We start from the raw sequence: 16,978 nt of genomic DNA, 5'->3' as shown, positions 1-16,978 counted from the left end.
AGATTCAAGTCATGCTACTTAGACACCCTAGCCTTGATCCAGCCAAGTACTCAAGCAGGTGTCAGTATTTGTGTGAGAGTGAAACTCAATTCTAAAAAAAGAATCATTTTCAGTTGAAGAGTGTTATGAGAGTCTACATACCTACATACACTATTTTAAACACTCAAACTACTCATGTTATTGATATTTTTAAAGAAGGCCTTCCATTGGTAATTAAGAATTTCCGAAAGAAAACATGGTTCTTGGGGAAACCTTAATTTATGAGTGCCTAAACCACTATGCACCTTTTAAATCAGATTTTTCCCCTCTAGTAACCAGGCATTTCTTTCTGGTGGAAAAATAAAGCCTGATTAAATGGCAGTTTGAATAAAAGTTAATGGGGAATATTAATAAGATATGATTAAAATCTGTGCCATAAAGTAATTGAATATGCCTTTATGTAAATCTGATGGTGATGTACGTGACTGTCATTACTGTCTGTTTTTACCTCCTCCTAGCTATTGGTTTGGGTTTTGCATTTGATAAGAAGAAATGGCAAAGGCATCTCATACAACTGATCAGAGCATCATGGGCTTGGTGCCTGCTGGTTCTTGTTAACACTGTGCAGCCATCCAGGAGCACTGCTCAGGGTTTGCAGACCAAGGCCAGTGACAGCCTTGTCAGATGAGGGCTGGCCCTCCCCACAGCTGCCTCTCTCTGCAGGGCACCTATTTGCACACACAACCTCAAGGGTTGCTCCAGCCACCCAAGAACATCTCTCTACAGCTCATAGCAGCATATGCAGCTACAAGGTATGTGCATAAGTTCACTGCTTGGAATAACCTGATAAAGCCATGCCTGTGCATATAAGGAAGCCACTCGGAAATCATGGCCCTGGGTGCCCCCTCTGACAGCCCTGCTCAGCCCCTTTTGTCAGTCGTGTACTGGGACACTGCCTTTACCCTTGAGTGGCTGTTCCTCAAGGAGAAAACCTCATCTGATTCGTGGTCACTTACTGCAAAAATCTAGCTGAACATGGCTTGAATATAAAAACTGAACATGCATTTGGATGCCTGGATGTTTATTGGCTTTGCAGATGAATGTGTTCATCACCTAAAGAATGGAAAGACTTGGAGGGGAGGGTAGAGTGAGGTAACATCTTTGGAAGATGTTGGAACTTGTTCACTGAGGAACTCTCCCAAAACGTATATTTCTCTTAGAGCTGCTGCTTGTTGAGCTCCTGTTAAATACTAGATGTCTGCAGTCAGGGTGAGATTCACACAGAATATCAGTTTTAAATATAGTTTAAAAGATTTAGTCAGCCAGCTGGAAGACTGAGCACTTTGACCATGCCACTGTTCCTCTTGTTGAACTAATGAGGTACTTACAAATTAATCCTTATTAGGGCAAACTTAATGGATCAGGACCCCTGCAGTGACTTAGCAATGGCTCCATGCGAAGAGAAGCTTAGGTGGGAGCAGGTGCCTTCCCACCAGGAACTTTTGCACATGGACTGCCAGCCTTGGAACACTCCATCAAGGGAAGGAAAAGCCTCTTCAGCCATAAGAGCATTTAGTTTCTGGAGCATTTTCAAGGATTTGGAGAATTTTAATTCTCTTAAAGTTATATTTTAATTGCCAAAGTAGACATGGTGGAACTCTTCCTAAGTGCTGATGCAGCATGCAATAAGGTCTGGATCTCCCTCATGTGCAACTGAGTTCATGCAGGATGTTCCTATGGGGGGATGAAGCTGATGCTGAAGCACAGACAAATCACTTATTAAAGCCCTGACTGCTACCATGTGCATATCATACAGTACAGATTTATTTATAAATAATTTCAAACTGCATTTTAATATTAAATGGGGTACAAATACTAATTTTCCGATACTTTTCAGTCTTTCTGCTTTCCTACCATCCCTACAAAATGCATTCACTGTATTGGAAACACCAAAAAGCACTCTCATCCCTTAGTGAACATGGTAGCAAATGGTTTCTGCAGAGGGAGCAAGCATGGGTTCACACACAGAGTCTTGGGAAACCAGGGCACTGAGAATGGACCATCTGCAATCCAGAACCCAAGCCTGGTTGCTCACCACTTCCCTGAATATTAGCTGCACTGGGGATGTTAAAAAACAGTTCTCCCTTTGCTTATTTATTTAGAGATACAGTATTTGAAATGGAGAGCTTATGGAGAGCTCTAAGCACCCTAAAGGATCATTAATAACTGCAGCACTGTTGAGAATTTTTCTCCCTGTTATGGCTGCAGATAAGCAGAACACATACAAATTGAGCTCGATTAAAAAGAACACAACCACAAACATGCCCTTCTTCATACAGAACTGGAGAGGGGTTTAAGAACCTCAACAACAGAGCTTTGCTAATCACTCATGACTAATGGCGTTTCAAACATCATCTTCACTGCATTTGAGCTGGGCAAGAAATGTCATGCATTCCTCTGAGGCTTGTTCTGTCTTTGCCTACTAGTGTGGGAGGGATGGATTTAGAGGACAGGCAGCACAGAGGCGCTGCCCACTCTGCTCAAAGATGACCCCAGGGAGCTGCAAACCTCCAGACTCTTATGGAGAGGGAGAAAAAAATAGCAAATGGAAATACCCTTCTACATGGAGAATGAAAAATGATAAGCTGTTGCACCTCTGTAATCCAAAAGGAGGGCTGGGATTCTTCTGCTTACAGACCTTCTGATAACTCTCACAAATTCAAATCTGTGCACTAGAGACAGTGAGGGATCTGGGCTGTTCTCCTGCCTGCATATGCTTTGGGTCACTCCTGCTTGCAAAACTGAACACCTTTGCTTGAGGGTTACTCTTCAGGAAGTGGTCTGGACTGCAGTCACTTTGTGTGATGGGAAGCCAGGCATTACCCCAACTCTGTGCACACTGAAGCAGAGGGACACCGACCAACTTCCATCAGCAGTGAAACCTCTGGGCACCCCAACAGTGCTGAATGCAGGTACACAGGGGCTCCAGAAGAGACTGTGCTGCAATGGTGGCTGTCTCTGAGCATGTTTTAACACTTCTCAGTGCAGTCTGAAGTTTCCAGGTACCAGAAAATAGTGTCAGACAGAGCAACACATCACCTGTGGTATCAGCTGGTAAGAGCTACCTTTGTAAAGGCAGTCCAATATCCCCAAGGATATTCAGGGTGTATTGAGAGGCTGAGTCATGGGGGCAGTGTAGTTTTAACACTTTAGCTCACACTTATTTAAAGCCAACAGGTCATATCTGACTAGCAACATGCTGCATTGAAGTCTTAATACACCCTAGCTGAGCAGCGTAAAAAGGTATGAAGGTGTTAAAACAGCAGTTGGCCCTGTCTGCCACAGTTTGTCAAAGTTAAGTCCATTTGTGATTTCTGTGGATGCCCACAGCTCATTCTGACACACTCCTGCCATTCACAGATGGAGACATAACGAGTACATCTGTTTTTGGGGCTGTGGACATATGTGTGCTTCCTCTGCCTGTGCTTGGACCCAGGTCAGCCAAAGCCCAGGACCGTGGCAGCTTGGCTCTGTGCCGGGGCTGTGATCCTGTCCCCCACCACAGCTCAGCCTGGTCAGGGACCCCACATCTGTCCATGTCTAAAGGATGAGGGTCTGTCTGAGCTGCAGGGCAGCAGCATCACACAGCTGCCTTTGGGGATTTGTACCTGGGCTTCCCCCCGGCAGAAACCTGGAGTGAGGAGCAAAGAACAAGCTTCACCCACTCATAGCACAGTCAGGCTCTGCCACAGACTAAGAGCATGTGGGAGGTTTTAAGGAAAAGTAGGAATGGAATTAGTCTGCCTCTCTGCTATGATTCAAAGGCTGTATGTGCCATCTTTAGAATTTGTACATGCTGCTGGCAGAGCCAGAGAGGCCAGCCCCACACGAGGCTGGTTACGGTGCTAAAGGCAGGGAGATGTGTCAGCAAACCCACTCTGACAGACTGTGGAGGCTTCTGTGTTCCAGGGAACTCCTGTCCTTTACATCCCTGCTTCATTCCTTTGTGCTATTTTACATATTGAGAAGTCTTTATAAAGGCTTGTTTTAACCTGAGCAGTTTTAAAGGCTGTAAGGTCTGGCTGCTCTTTTCATTCCCAAAGCATTTGTAGTTACAATTAAGATCTGTGTTAAAACTACTGTCAATTAGCCAGCATCAGGCCCGGGGAGGGATGGCTTCCCCTGGCTGAACAGGGAAGGAAGAACAGCAGCCTGCTTTAAAAGGGGAAGAAGAAATAAAAGCCTACAGAAAGAGGCTGACCCCACAGAAGAGAAAAGACGACTGTCTAGTGCTCAGCAGCTGGTGGGTACAAAGCCCTGAGCACAGGGGCTGAGGGAGGTGCTGCTGCTCCTCAGCCCCAGCCAAGGACACGTCCTCAGCCTCTGGGTCACCGCAGGACAGCACTTGCCTTGCTGGATTGCTCTGCTGGTTAGATTTAAATAGTGATTCAGTCTCCTGGACTGAGAATGATTTAGCTACTTCCCTTCTGAAATGTCCAGGAAAAAAGCTTTACCTATTTTCTATATTTATTCTGTTGAAAATTTCCACTATTCTTGTGAAATTTTTCTTAGTTTTAAAAAAATCAGTTCTTGAATGGATATTTGGTAAGATGAAGAGTTTTATTTTGACGCCATTAGAGCAAAAGAGCAACATTAAGGAGCTTTTTTCAGCCTGAACTGACACTTTTTGATTTATGAAAAACCAAATGCATTTAATTTCATGCCAAATTTCATTATTATTATTAATTAGTATTACAATCATCTTTACTACTACTATTACTACTATCACTAATACTTAGAAATTGCTAACAAACCACAAAGGTCTGTTATTTCCTCTCCAACAAGACTGCTGGGTTCTCCTGCCTGAAGCAAAGGAGTATGGAAATATATGCTCAGTCATAATTCCCTGCCTCTGAGGCTGCAATCCTTCTGCAGCCAGGTCCATAGGTATAGCCCCTTGATAAGCCACAAGGAAAAGCCCAAGGGGGACAGTTGAGATTTTCCTTAACTTTAGGTACCATACAGTACAGCAGACTTTTATGCCCTCCAACCAGACCTGATGTGAAATGAAACAGGGCAGGGAGAATTTTTAATGGGAAGCATTTCAGAGTGTGAATGGCAATGTGTAAGTCTTGGGACTGCTCCAGCTGGCCTAGCTAATGCTGACCTCCAGTGAGTCTTACACTGGAGTCAGGGCTGTGCCACCCTCCAGACCTGCAGCACGGTGACACACCACCCTTGTTGCTTTGGGTACAGCTCAGGGCAGACTGAGGTGCCTCCCCTCCAATGCAGGGGTCTGGAGGTTGCCTTTCCTCCCCTGACTCTGTACTGCCTGCATTCCATAGGAAGTGAGAGCAACAGTAACAATCCAAACATTAAATACAGTTAATTAGGCTTTTAACATTAAAATGACAAGCCATTCATTTCCTACAACTGTCCTAAGAGCAATTTTAGGAAAGAATTGCATGCATGGGACTATGCAAAAAAGGGCTCAGTATTCAAAAAGCTGGCTGAGATGCCCCAGCAGTGCCAGGTGGTGGCAAGGATGCTGCTGGGTCAGGAATATGCTGTATTTGACAAACGACTCATCACCAGTTATCACTTGAGACAAATGCAATCTAAAGGACTGTGTTTCTGCCACAGCTCAGCTCAGCTGCTGGATAACTGGTACCAAAACCTATCCTACCAAGTCCAAGTCCCTTTTATCCTATCAAGTCCATCTTCCATAGATGCTAACAAAGGTACTTAAAATCTAATCTGCCTCTTTTCTTCCCAAAATGGAATCCAGAGGAGCCAAATTTGAGTCACTTTGCTGACAAGATTCACAGGGGCATTACGTTAACATAGTTTTGGTTTTCCCTAATAGAGTTTTAAGCCAGTGAGAGATAAAGGAAAGTCAGCACGTAAATGAGGCACTTGTTCCAAATAATTAGCACTTCTAGAGTACTTCTCATCTTCAAAGGGCTTAGTGAACATCCTTCTAAGTGTGGTACACAGCCCCTCTCAACGGATGGAGAAAAAGGCCAAGGGTATTTCACAATGTTTGCAAATAGAGCTGGGAAAAGGTCTGAAAGGCTGCTGAAGTTTGAACTCAGGGTTCAGGGGCTCTTTTCCCTGCTTACAGAAACCCAGGTGGATTTCCATGCAGCTTGCAAGCTCAGTTCAGCTGGATGGTTTGGGGAGCTGGCTCAGCAGCACAGGGCTGGAAGTATTAACCTGTGTCTGCACTCAAACCTCATGGGACAATCTGACCTTTGAATAATTGAGCACTGCAGTGGAGAGGCTTCAGTAACAGAGCTCACAGCACGAGTACAGGAACTGTTGGGGGTCAGGGAGGAAAACATTCCTCAATTTTTCATTAACGAGAAAACACAGATGAAAACTGTGCTCAGAATACAAAGGAGCTGACCTTTTTTGCAGGGGAAAATGAGAACGGTGGGGTGGTTTTGGGGTTGCTTTAAGGAATGGTCTGTGGTGCCTGCAGGGCCGGTTTTGCTGGTGTGGAAAGGTCACAAGTATGGTTAGGGCTAAGTTTGATGCTAAGGAGGCAGAAATCTCTGAGTTAGGCTGGTCCCAAAAGGCCGTGGAAAACTCAGCTGCAGCCAACCTGCTTATCACACATTGTTTTGGGTTGGAAAGGACCTTTAAAGATCATCTAGTTCAACATCTTCCACTAGATCAGGGTGTTTAAATCCCTGTCCAGCCTGACCTTCAGTGTTCCTAGGGATGGGGCATCCATTGCCTCTCTGGGCAACCTGGGCCAGAACCTCAGCACCCTCACAATTAAGAATTTATTTCTAATATCTAATCTGATTCTATCCCCTTTCAGTTTAAAGCCACTCCCCCTTGTCTTTTTACTACATGAACCTATAAACATCCCTTTCCATGTATCTTGTAGCCTTTTTAGGTATTAGAAGGTTCTCTAAGGTTCTTTGGAGCCTTCACTTCATCAAGCTGAAAAGTCTCAACTCTCTCAGCCTTTCCTCACAGGACAGGTGCTCCAGCCCTCAGAGCATTTTTGAGGCCCTTTATGAGGTAGATCTTGAATGGCACAGCAGCTGCCATTAATCTTACTGCCTCAAGACACAAAAGCTGTAGCCCACATCACACCTTTCCTCCCCTAGTGTAGACGGTCCCCATGCTCTGACTGTTACCAGCCATTTCAGCTTCTCTTTTGCCATGCTTTTTCCACATGGTATGGTTATTTTTTTGTCACTTGCAAGTACATCAAAAGGACCCAATTACAGCTGATATTCTTGATATTTCTTGAATCACACACAGAGCAACAGAGGGTATAGGTTTCTGGTGCAACGCAATTTGCTTGGAACTAAACTAAACCTTTGCTTCAGAGGTTCTCAATGGACTTGTGTTCTCTAAGACAGCGAACATCAGTTTCCCAAATTGCACAACTGAGTCATGGGGAGTTCAGATTTGCATAATGTCAAACCTCAAAGCAACAGGGAAACAAAGAAATAATCCAAGGGTCCAGAACCCTGTTTACTTTCTGTAATCAGTAGATTTCCCTCTCTGCCATAACACAATACAATAAAAACATTGCCATTTATATAAAACATTTTCAAGTTGAACAGGCTACCAATTACATAACAAGGCATCAGGACTGACTGCTCCAGAGTAAGAAGATTTGTGAAAAATCTAGCAATTACTTAAAAAAGACTGATTCATATGAAAAGAATTCTCACCAAACATTTTGCAAGAATGATGATGCATTATCCCAAGGAAATTTTGAGGTGACTTTTAGAAATTACACTCAGCCACAGAACAAAAGGAGGCAATTGAAATATGCACTTCTGCTCAGATATTTTTAATAAAGGAAAGCTTGTTAAAAATAAACTGCAAAAAAGATCTGGGCGGAATCACAAATCATCTCATTAGCATCTGAGAAAAAAAAGATGAAATATCAGCTTGAGAAGTTTTTTTCTGCAAAGCCAATTTTCTCCCCCTTCCATCTGGTTTATCTGTTCCAAAATTCTCATTTCCAAAGAATAAAGAAGTTTCCAAAATGGCAGTTCCGGACTGTTTTTGTTCTTGCTAAACAAAGTGACGTACACCCAATATAGAAATATAAAGAGAAATGCAGTGAATTAGCTTTTTTTTTTTTTTTTTTTTTTTTTTTTTTTTTTTTTTGTCTGACGGTTGATTTTTGACACCAAACCCACAGTTTAAAGAGAAAAAAAATATGTGGGTGATTTCACACCTGCATTGCTTCTTACCCTGAAAAGCAACCATGGAGTTAAATGGGTCTGATCAAACACAAACCAAGATCAGTGACCCAGCAATTCTCAGCATCCCAGATCAGACCTTTAATGACAGGGAAAACCCGCCCAGCACTTAAGAGACTGATACAGAAAAAGGAGATCTGGCAAATGAAGAAGAAGCATATGAAGAGCAAACTGGAAATTCTGCTGTAAATAAGAATTTGAAGTTTGCCCAATGCTATTTCTCAACGTTTTGTGGACTCTGATTTGGAGAACAGCAGTAAAAACGTGACACTTTCCTGCAATGAAACAATGAGAAAAGCGGACTGTAAAAATGGCAATACAAAGAAATACCTAGAATTTTAAAGTAGTATTCAAACAGATGATCTTTATTTTGCAGTTTATTAACTTCGAGCATATTTTTTTATAAAGAACATTAAAATGAAGGTTAAGAGAAACTTACCCCATAGACCAGTTCACCCACCATGCCATTCCATATCTTAGTCTCAGGGTCCCTAGCTCCATATTTCCCATCTCCAACAATTGACAGTTTGTATTTTATTCCAACATGTTTTGCTATTTCAGAAGCTAAGTCTACACAATATCCTTCATATCTCTCATTCCCTTCTAGTTGTTCATGGTTTTTCTTATACATTACATATGGTGATTCCTTTGAAACAAAAGTAAAGATCAAAAGTCTATGAATGTAAAACACAGCTGTTAACCACACAAAATGAGAGCTGCTATTATCCTTTATATTACTGGCAAGTATTTACAATATTTCCTGCTTTGGTACAGAAATTAGAAAGACAGTCTTCTGCAGCATAAAAATCCTTGGGTGATCCTACAGCCATACATACATTGATTGTATTCCTAGTGAGGAGTCATTGCAGACAACAGAACTTTTTAACAAAGTTACACTTCTGTTTGTAGAATTATGCCTGATTAGACAGTCAAGTAGCATCATTGTAGCAATAATTCAAGTTTTAGTGTTTAAAGACTGACATATCCAATGCCTGTACCATCACCACAATCTCCTAAGGCCACAGTGGCCAAGAATGGGGCTCTGATGAAGATATTTTCAAAGTAGCCTAAGGGAAGCTAGGTTGAAATCCTCAGCAGCATTTTTTGTCACTGAATTCCCTTAGCCTTCTTGGAAAATTCTAGTAGAAATGCTGATTGTATCTCACTAAATCCATAGGAATATAAAATACAATGCTTCAGGAAACAGCATAAAATTGACTCATGCTTAGTAGAATTGTAAAAAGCACAAAAGTCCCAACAAATGCTGTAAGAGCAGGTCTGTAGAGGCGTTGGGACTCACAGGTGCTGCTGCTCGTGGCACACAGGAAGAGCTTTGCTCCTTTGGAATTGCACAGGTAAAGGCTGCTTTTCACCCAGTGCTAGAGCAGTTCCAGTTCTCTACAGGCTTCATTGTGCCACCCTTACTCAGTCCACAGGGGTTGAGTTTACAGGAGCTGTACCTGAGTGAGGGGTGCAAGATTTGACTCTACAGCAGAAAGACCCATCTCTGCTCATTTACATGCATGCACAATAACTTCACTTACATGAGGCACTTAATTTGAATTCAAGTGTCTGGGAAGCATCAAAGCACAATGGTGAGCTCAGTGAGCTCCTCCTGGGAGCAGACTTACTGATACATGTATGAGTTAGCAGGCTCAAGCCCTCAGAACATCTCTGGAAGATACTGAACTTCCCAGTCACTTGAATTCACACAGTATTCAACATCTGACAAGTATTCAACAGCCTCCTGACAAGGTGTCTAACACACCTCAGGAGTCATGTGCCTTGTTTCCTAAACACAAACACACTAAGAACATAAAACTTACCAAGATGGTAGTGACTACTATAGTTCTGTTCTCCACAGATGAAGTATCATTAGAGGGCAGCTGATCTAATGCTGGCACATACCGTTCATATTCATTCCAATAACCAGCCTACAAAAATGGAGATTGTCAGCTCATTACATACCTTTACAAGGACTCTGGTACCTGAACTTGTAAGAGTAACTGTCAAATCCTACAGCTTTGTAACATTTCTCATTCACTGTTTTTGTCATTAAGGGACTACATTAGCTTTACATCCATTTCCTTAAAGAAACAATGTTCTCAAGCCCAAGAGCAAATCTGCACAAGCCAAATCTAAGTGAAAATACATATTAAATTCTCCCTATCTCAATTTACATCAGTATGGTGCCTGTGGAATAAATTCCCATATGTCCACAGCATAAGAACATGCTACGGAGAAGAAAATAAACTGCACAGCATTCTGAGCAAAATTCTCTGATGTTGTGATTTTTATCCAACACAGTCCCTGCAGACCTGAGCTGGCTTTAGAGCAGATGCACAGACAGGGTTAGCAACGCAGGCACAGCTGCATTATTTCCAGTGTGGGACACAAAACCCTCTGTGATCACAAGGAGACTTTATCAGCTGGTTGGTGCTGACCTTTGGCTGCATCACTAGACTATCACAATAGCTTTTGTATTTCTGCACAACACAGAGGTAACACTGTTCTCAGCATTGTACACCTCCCTGAGAGGCTGGGCCATGTTTAGAGGTATTTGGTTATTGAATGTGCAGAAATGTTTAAGGAGTCTCACTGGTAATCAAGCAGGTGAAATTAGGGGATTTAAGAGACTCACCCACACACGTTCTTCTCTCAGTAGTTTTGTGACCCTGTCTAGCTAAATTTTTTTTAACATCTGCCTTAAACTTCTTTTATAGCACTGATCTAGGCAACTATCCTACTTAGGATCTAAATTTTATTTAGGAGACAAGAGAATTAATATGAAATTCTAATTAAAAACAAACTTATTTTCTGTTAATTTCAGAAGGTTTCACTGGTTTCAGCTTCACTGTGGGTCCAAAGCCCAACATAGAGAGGGAGGAAAAGATGGAGAGGAATTTAAAAGATAGGACTAGACACAGGACCACGACAGCAGGTATTATACTTGGCAGTGAAAAAGCTCTGGAAGGATTTTCAGGGAAAAAGTTGCATTTGAAGTTGACATGGAAACCAGTGAAGATGTTAAGCAGGGTGAGTGGTTTAGTCCAGGAACTGAATATAACAAGGTTTCTGGGATAGGGAAGGCAGCATGAAGGGGTTACTCCTCAGGACCCTGTTATTACATGGCATCTATGGTATTTTTTAATTTAATTGATTTGTTGGAATAAATATTTGTGAAGGTGTGAAATCTAGATCCATGTCTTGAAACTCACCTTCCGTGATCCAGCAGCTTTCATTTCATACACATCAATTGTGTAATTTGTTCTCCGCCCATAGGTGTCAAACTGGATGTTCCCTGTCATTCCTTGAACTTGCACCTTGAGGGAATAAACAGAAAAATATTTTAATAAAAGATTCAGTTTATTTTTTATCTATGTGAGAGATTTGTACTACTTCTGACACATTCAGTTGCACTGTTCAAAGCAACCCCAGTCTCCATTCTCTGAGTTCCAGCTGTACATATTTGTTAGAACTCAGCTGGTGACTCACGGCCAGAGTGAGCTGCATTTAAGTGAAATGAGCCCTGCAGGTATGTTAAATGTAAGAAAGACTGATTCTGCCATGCTTGGTTACACTGGGTTCACTGGTACAGAATGGAGCATCAGTGAGGCACAAGCAACAATAAGTGCAGTTAAACCCCTCACAATATTGCACAGAGTGATCTGCAGTACAGACCATAATGGCATATCACTGCTCATTCTGGGAAGTGCTTTAATTTAGGATCAGTCCCAGCATAGGAGAAAGGAACGAACATCTTCTCTGAATGAGTACAGACAATTGTCACTACTGCTTATGGAGTTTTGGTCTCAGTCAGGATGGATGGGTGTACAGACGGTGTTATCATTACCTACTCACATGAATCATCTGAAGGGGAAGTATAAAGTACTTTGTCTCAAAAAAAAAGAGCCTTTCTTATTTCCCTGTATGAAAGGATGAGGTATTTTCATTTATCAACAATGACAAGCTGTCATCTCAGGCAGAAAAGGTAACAGTCTTAAACTTCAGCAGAGGCAAATTAGCTTTAATATTTAGCAAAAACTTTAGAAGTTACAGGAAGAGGTGATGCTAGACTAGTCACTGCTCAGGGCTGGTGACTGATCTGCTGTTTACTGTTTAGAGATGAGTTGCAAGGCTACATAAACCAAAAATTCCATGGACCTCAAATTATCCAGTGAGCCTAATTCACACTGACATACAGGGAGTTTCTTTTTTTATCTGTAAGTGGATTTGAACCTTCTTTAAAATAGTTCATACCACCATAGGCGCTGGAAAAAATATGAGGTATTCTTGTCTCCAGAAAGCTAGAGAGATGAATTGCACTTTGAAAACCAAATTTGACCCCAAGACATCTTATCAACTGTGGACTGAGCACATGTACTTGTAGGGCAGTTGACACATAAGTTGCATCCAGATGTGAGCTGCTGCCTTTGGCATTTACTGGCACTGTCTGGCTACCTTAGCACAGCAGTGACTGGGTGTCTCACAGAGTTTGTTACACTGGTTCCACCCTGGTGCCCACTGAGACATGAGCTTCATGCACTGGACACCATTTGGCTTCAAACTTAATTGGTTTCTCCTTGGTAGGAAAACAGCAATTTGCAAAACCTGGCTGCACTGAGGCAGGAAGGCTTGCCAGGACTCAAACACTTTTGGTATGGAGGCAATTGTAGAGTGACTATTTATAAGTGTCCAGATCTGTTCAGGTAAACTGTCTGACACTGACCTGATGTATTAGAACCAGCTTCAGAAACAAAGATATGCAGTTTTCAAGGCTGTTGAGAAGAAGTTTCAAGTAATGCCTAATGACTATAGTGAGGCACTAGACCTTCTCCTGGCACAGGATAGATATTTCAAGGGTATCTTGGAAAAAGCATTCTTATCTCAGTTGATGCTACAGAGTGGAGAGGAAAAATTATTAAATCGTTGTTGTTTTTTTTTTTTCTTTTTTTGCCTGAGCAAAGATTCAAGATCATTTTCTGAATAGAAGGAGAGAAGGTGATGGACAGGATGGATAATGGAAGGCCATGTGGCATGGTCTTGAGTAGCTCTCATTGGAGGTGTACATAAACCTCACTTACATGACTCTGAATAGCTAAAAAAATTCAAGGCAACCAGCTAAAGGTCAAACTTCTGCATTTTTTGCCAATCATGCCTTTTTATATATTTAAAATATATTTTAAAAATAAATTCCCCCAAAAAAGGGAGTTTCCTATTGCAGTGCTGGTTTTCTCTACTGATATGAATACCTTGTATATCAGGACAGTACAAATCCTTTAACTATTGTGAAGACTGAATTTATTTATCTTCAAAAGTGGGTAATGATACACTAATGGAAGTTCAGTTAGGGAATATGTCAGGAGGTGAAAAATGGCATAAAAAAGAGCTCTGGCTCTTTTTATGTGAGACTAAACCATCTCAGTTTCAAGACTGATATAATCTGATTATAACCATCCACAACTTGTTACAATATTCTGATATAACCCTTCCAATCTGGTAGCTGACAAAAAACAGTAATTAAGCTAAGTGTATGAAGATTGACCTAGGATTTGTTTGCACCTAACACAGGCTTATTTCTGATCTCACTCACTCCAGTTCTATGTCTGCATTAATATAATCAATGTTAGTAAGTTTGTTTAGACTTATTTGAGCCAGATTAATCTTGTCTTTTGCATCTACAAAAACATTATCCAATTTTTCCTGTTGTCACTTGCTTTAACACAAATAGCAGACCAAAAAGAGTTAAAAATCAACAAAATTAGAGACGTAAATGAGGTAGGATCCCATAACTACTGTTATGCCATAACTACTGTTAAGGATAAAAATTTGGCCATGCAGAAGATAATCCGGCTGTGTGCAAAGTTATGCCAGGAATCAGAACTGCTTGGAGGCTAAACTGCTCCTAGGTTCAGGCTGGTGCTGAGATCTATCAGTACTGCTATGACCAACAACAATTTCTCTACTGTTTTAAACCAATCTGAGTTGAATTTTTACTGGCAAATTATCAAAACTGTACACATGCATTTAAGTTCATAAACACATCTATCCCTGCAAGAATCACAATACACGTGCCAAAGACCTAGTCTAGTTCTGTTCATCAGATTTGCAGGCTCAGCCTGACTTTAGAAACCCCCAATACACATTTGATTTGAAAATGGCTCATGCCACTCTCCTGGGAAGCTGGGGTGTTGCAGGGGATCTGGGGGATTGTAGGTGCCCTGGTGGGGACAATCAGGCAGCTGCTGCACCAGCGCCAGAGGGATTCAGGCCGAAGTTTTGAGAGCTAGTATGTTATGCCTTGCCCTCTACTGAATACATTTTATCCATCCTTTGCAGTTCATCACTAACTGTTTTTACTTTGTTTCCCCTGAGGAGCTGGAGCTGTTTGTGCGAGTAGAGAAGCTCTGTGTACATGGGGCAGGACACAAGCACTACGGAATTGTGCTGTGGTTCTTCAGCTGTTGTCTTTGCCCTTACCATTTTCAGTGCTCTTTCTATATCAATTCCTTGGCTCCATGGCACTGCAGGGTTAGCAAGGCAGTCTCCAGCACTGCCTCTCCTGGAGACATCCACACGCTGCCTTCGGAGGTACCGGAAAGCCTCTGCTATGACCAGGACTGCATCATGGGTCAGTGCAGACGTGTACTGCAATTGATACAAAGAAAATATGGTGAAAAACTGCAATTTTAGAATTGCCCCAGGCGTACCACATCAAGTCCTCCTTTTTGTTAGAACTGAAGAATCACGCTTGCAGATCCCTTTGCTTGCTCTCCGTCTTTCAGCTGCTGCTTTGCAACAATTCCACCTATTTCAATTAACAAATTAAAAATATTTTTATTCTGTATAGCATACAGCAGCAAAATAACAACACAAGTTCATAGTTGCATAAAATTTCAATTTAACTGGAAACTTGTTCATCTAGATGATCATACTACAAAAGTCTTCAATTCCATGCTGGACCATACTGATGCAAAAGGAAAGCTCATATTGGAGTTTCTGCTTTAGATTTTTTTGTTGTTGTTGTTTTTAACAAGACTGCTAATAGAGCTTTGACTTGAAGTTAACATAAATCATTTCTCTTTGGATCACAATCCTGATAAGGTAGCACCTGTGGCAAAGAATAGATAAAATTGCTTTTCTTAGAAAACAGCTATGCAAGCAAATAATCACAAAATACACTTTAGGCATTACATCACCTTGGTAATTCCCCATCTGCTTTCCCTTCGTCCATGATAAATCTGCAGAGGGTGGTAAGCTCTGTGTAGCAGCAGCTCTTGAACAAAACCCCCAGACAACTTAACTTACGTGTTCCTGTTGCTGTCATCTTCATTCACTGCTCATCGCATGTTATCTGGTGACACCTCCACAATGCTATAAACTTAGTATCACCTAGCAAATGCCATCAAAGAGGGCTCGTTTCTGGTATTTTTTCCACATGTATCTGTTGTCTGAAAGTTCCTCCCTCCTAGAGTGGCCTGGGCTTTGTCTATGACATCCCTGGGTTCCACTGGCATTACAGCAAATCCGTAATTTCAAGGTCTGTGCAGAGGAGACCCTTGCAGCATGGACCTTCTGGGAGCAATTGAACATGCTGTCTGTAAGAGCAGATCTCAAGTCCCTTGTAAGTGTTCCTCAATACCTCCACATCATTTGTAAGAGGTCGAAGGAAGAAATGAAGGATGGAAGGTGCGCCTGCCCTCCTTTTGGCTGTCTGTGGTCCCAGAGAGATCCTGCCTCCTGAGGTACCACGTGCTGGAGTTTGGGCCACAAGACTGCTGCCCACATGCAAGTTAGAAAGGCAGAAATGCAAGTTTCAGCTGCTTGTTCAGCTACTCTCTTTGTGGATAAGATTTATTATATTCAGAAATTAATTCTATCCTGTAGGGCAGGATAACACAATTGGAGATTCTGCATTCCTTAAAACTAAGCATTATTTTACTGCAAGTTCTTCAGTCTGATATCAAGCCATAGGAGCTCTGCACAGAACAAGGTGTGCCTGCACATGCAGAAAAAGAGAATTGTGTCTAATAAAAAAGAGTGCAAAGGTAGGGCTGTGAAGAAGGTTACAGAGCAGACATTTCACTGAGCTTTAAATGACAGCAGCTTATAAACTTACTGGGAATGGGTGGTGGCTCCTGCACTGACTGCACAGCACAGGCACTCACTCTTGTGATCCTGCCCACCTTTACCTCTCCCTGCGATGCTTTGCAATAATCACTCTTTTAGAAAGTTAACAAAGGTTATATGTCACAAGCCACAAAATAATACAGAACCAGACAGTAGTTTTAAGGTACTTGCTCCTGTATTAAAAAAAAGTCTTGTAATAGCTGCCCAATCTAGCAATAAAACTTACACATTGATAATTTTTTTCAGCAGACTGCGTCAATTGTCAGTAACCTTAATGCAGTCCCTTCCAAGTCATGCCAAGAGAGCTATCTAATTTTCTACTTTATTTGAATTCTACTTATAAATGCAAGAGTGTGCAAAGAGAAAAAAGAGAGGAAGAAGGGAAAGGCTGATAAAATACAGAATAAATTAAACATCAGGACTTTAATCTCCAGGCAATTTTATTTCCTAATCAAAAATACTGTACACCAATTTTTAAGTATGCTTTTTGTCTGATTAACAAATACTGTGCACATTTCTGTAATGAGCTGCACATTTGTGGAAAGGTAATGTAATCTGTGTTTCTACCATATACTTAAGATCTTTTTTTAAGGAGGGAGAATAATTTTTCCTCAAGGTAAATTGCTTCC

At 41.6% G+C, this 16,978-nt stretch overlaps 1 protein-coding gene across 2 annotated transcripts in view; it reads right to left on the bottom strand.

Annotated features, from left to right (window-relative positions):
* The window catches only part of GRIA3 (glutamate ionotropic receptor AMPA type subunit 3), a 141,407-nt gene that overhangs the window by 41,514 nt on the left and 82,915 nt on the right, over positions 1-16,978 (bottom strand). For both annotated transcript variants that reach the window (XM_062503089.1, XM_062503088.1), the window contains exons 7-10: positions 14,700-14,867; positions 11,438-11,542; positions 10,046-10,153; positions 8,659-8,865 (exon numbers count right to left, since the gene is read on the bottom strand). In XM_062503089.1, coding sequence (XP_062359073.1) covers positions 8,659-8,865; positions 10,046-10,153; positions 11,438-11,542; positions 14,700-14,867 — 588 coding nt within the window. The remainder of the gene's footprint in view (positions 1-8,658; positions 8,866-10,045; positions 10,154-11,437; positions 11,543-14,699; positions 14,868-16,978) is intronic.

This window comes from Cinclus cinclus, chromosome 15 (genome assembly GCF_963662255.1).
Source record: "Cinclus cinclus chromosome 15, bCinCin1.1, whole genome shotgun sequence".
Taxonomy (NCBI): domain Eukaryota; kingdom Metazoa; phylum Chordata; class Aves; order Passeriformes; family Cinclidae; genus Cinclus; species Cinclus cinclus.
Note: the sequence above shows the minus strand (reverse complement) of the source record. Positions and strands in the feature narration are given on the sequence as shown.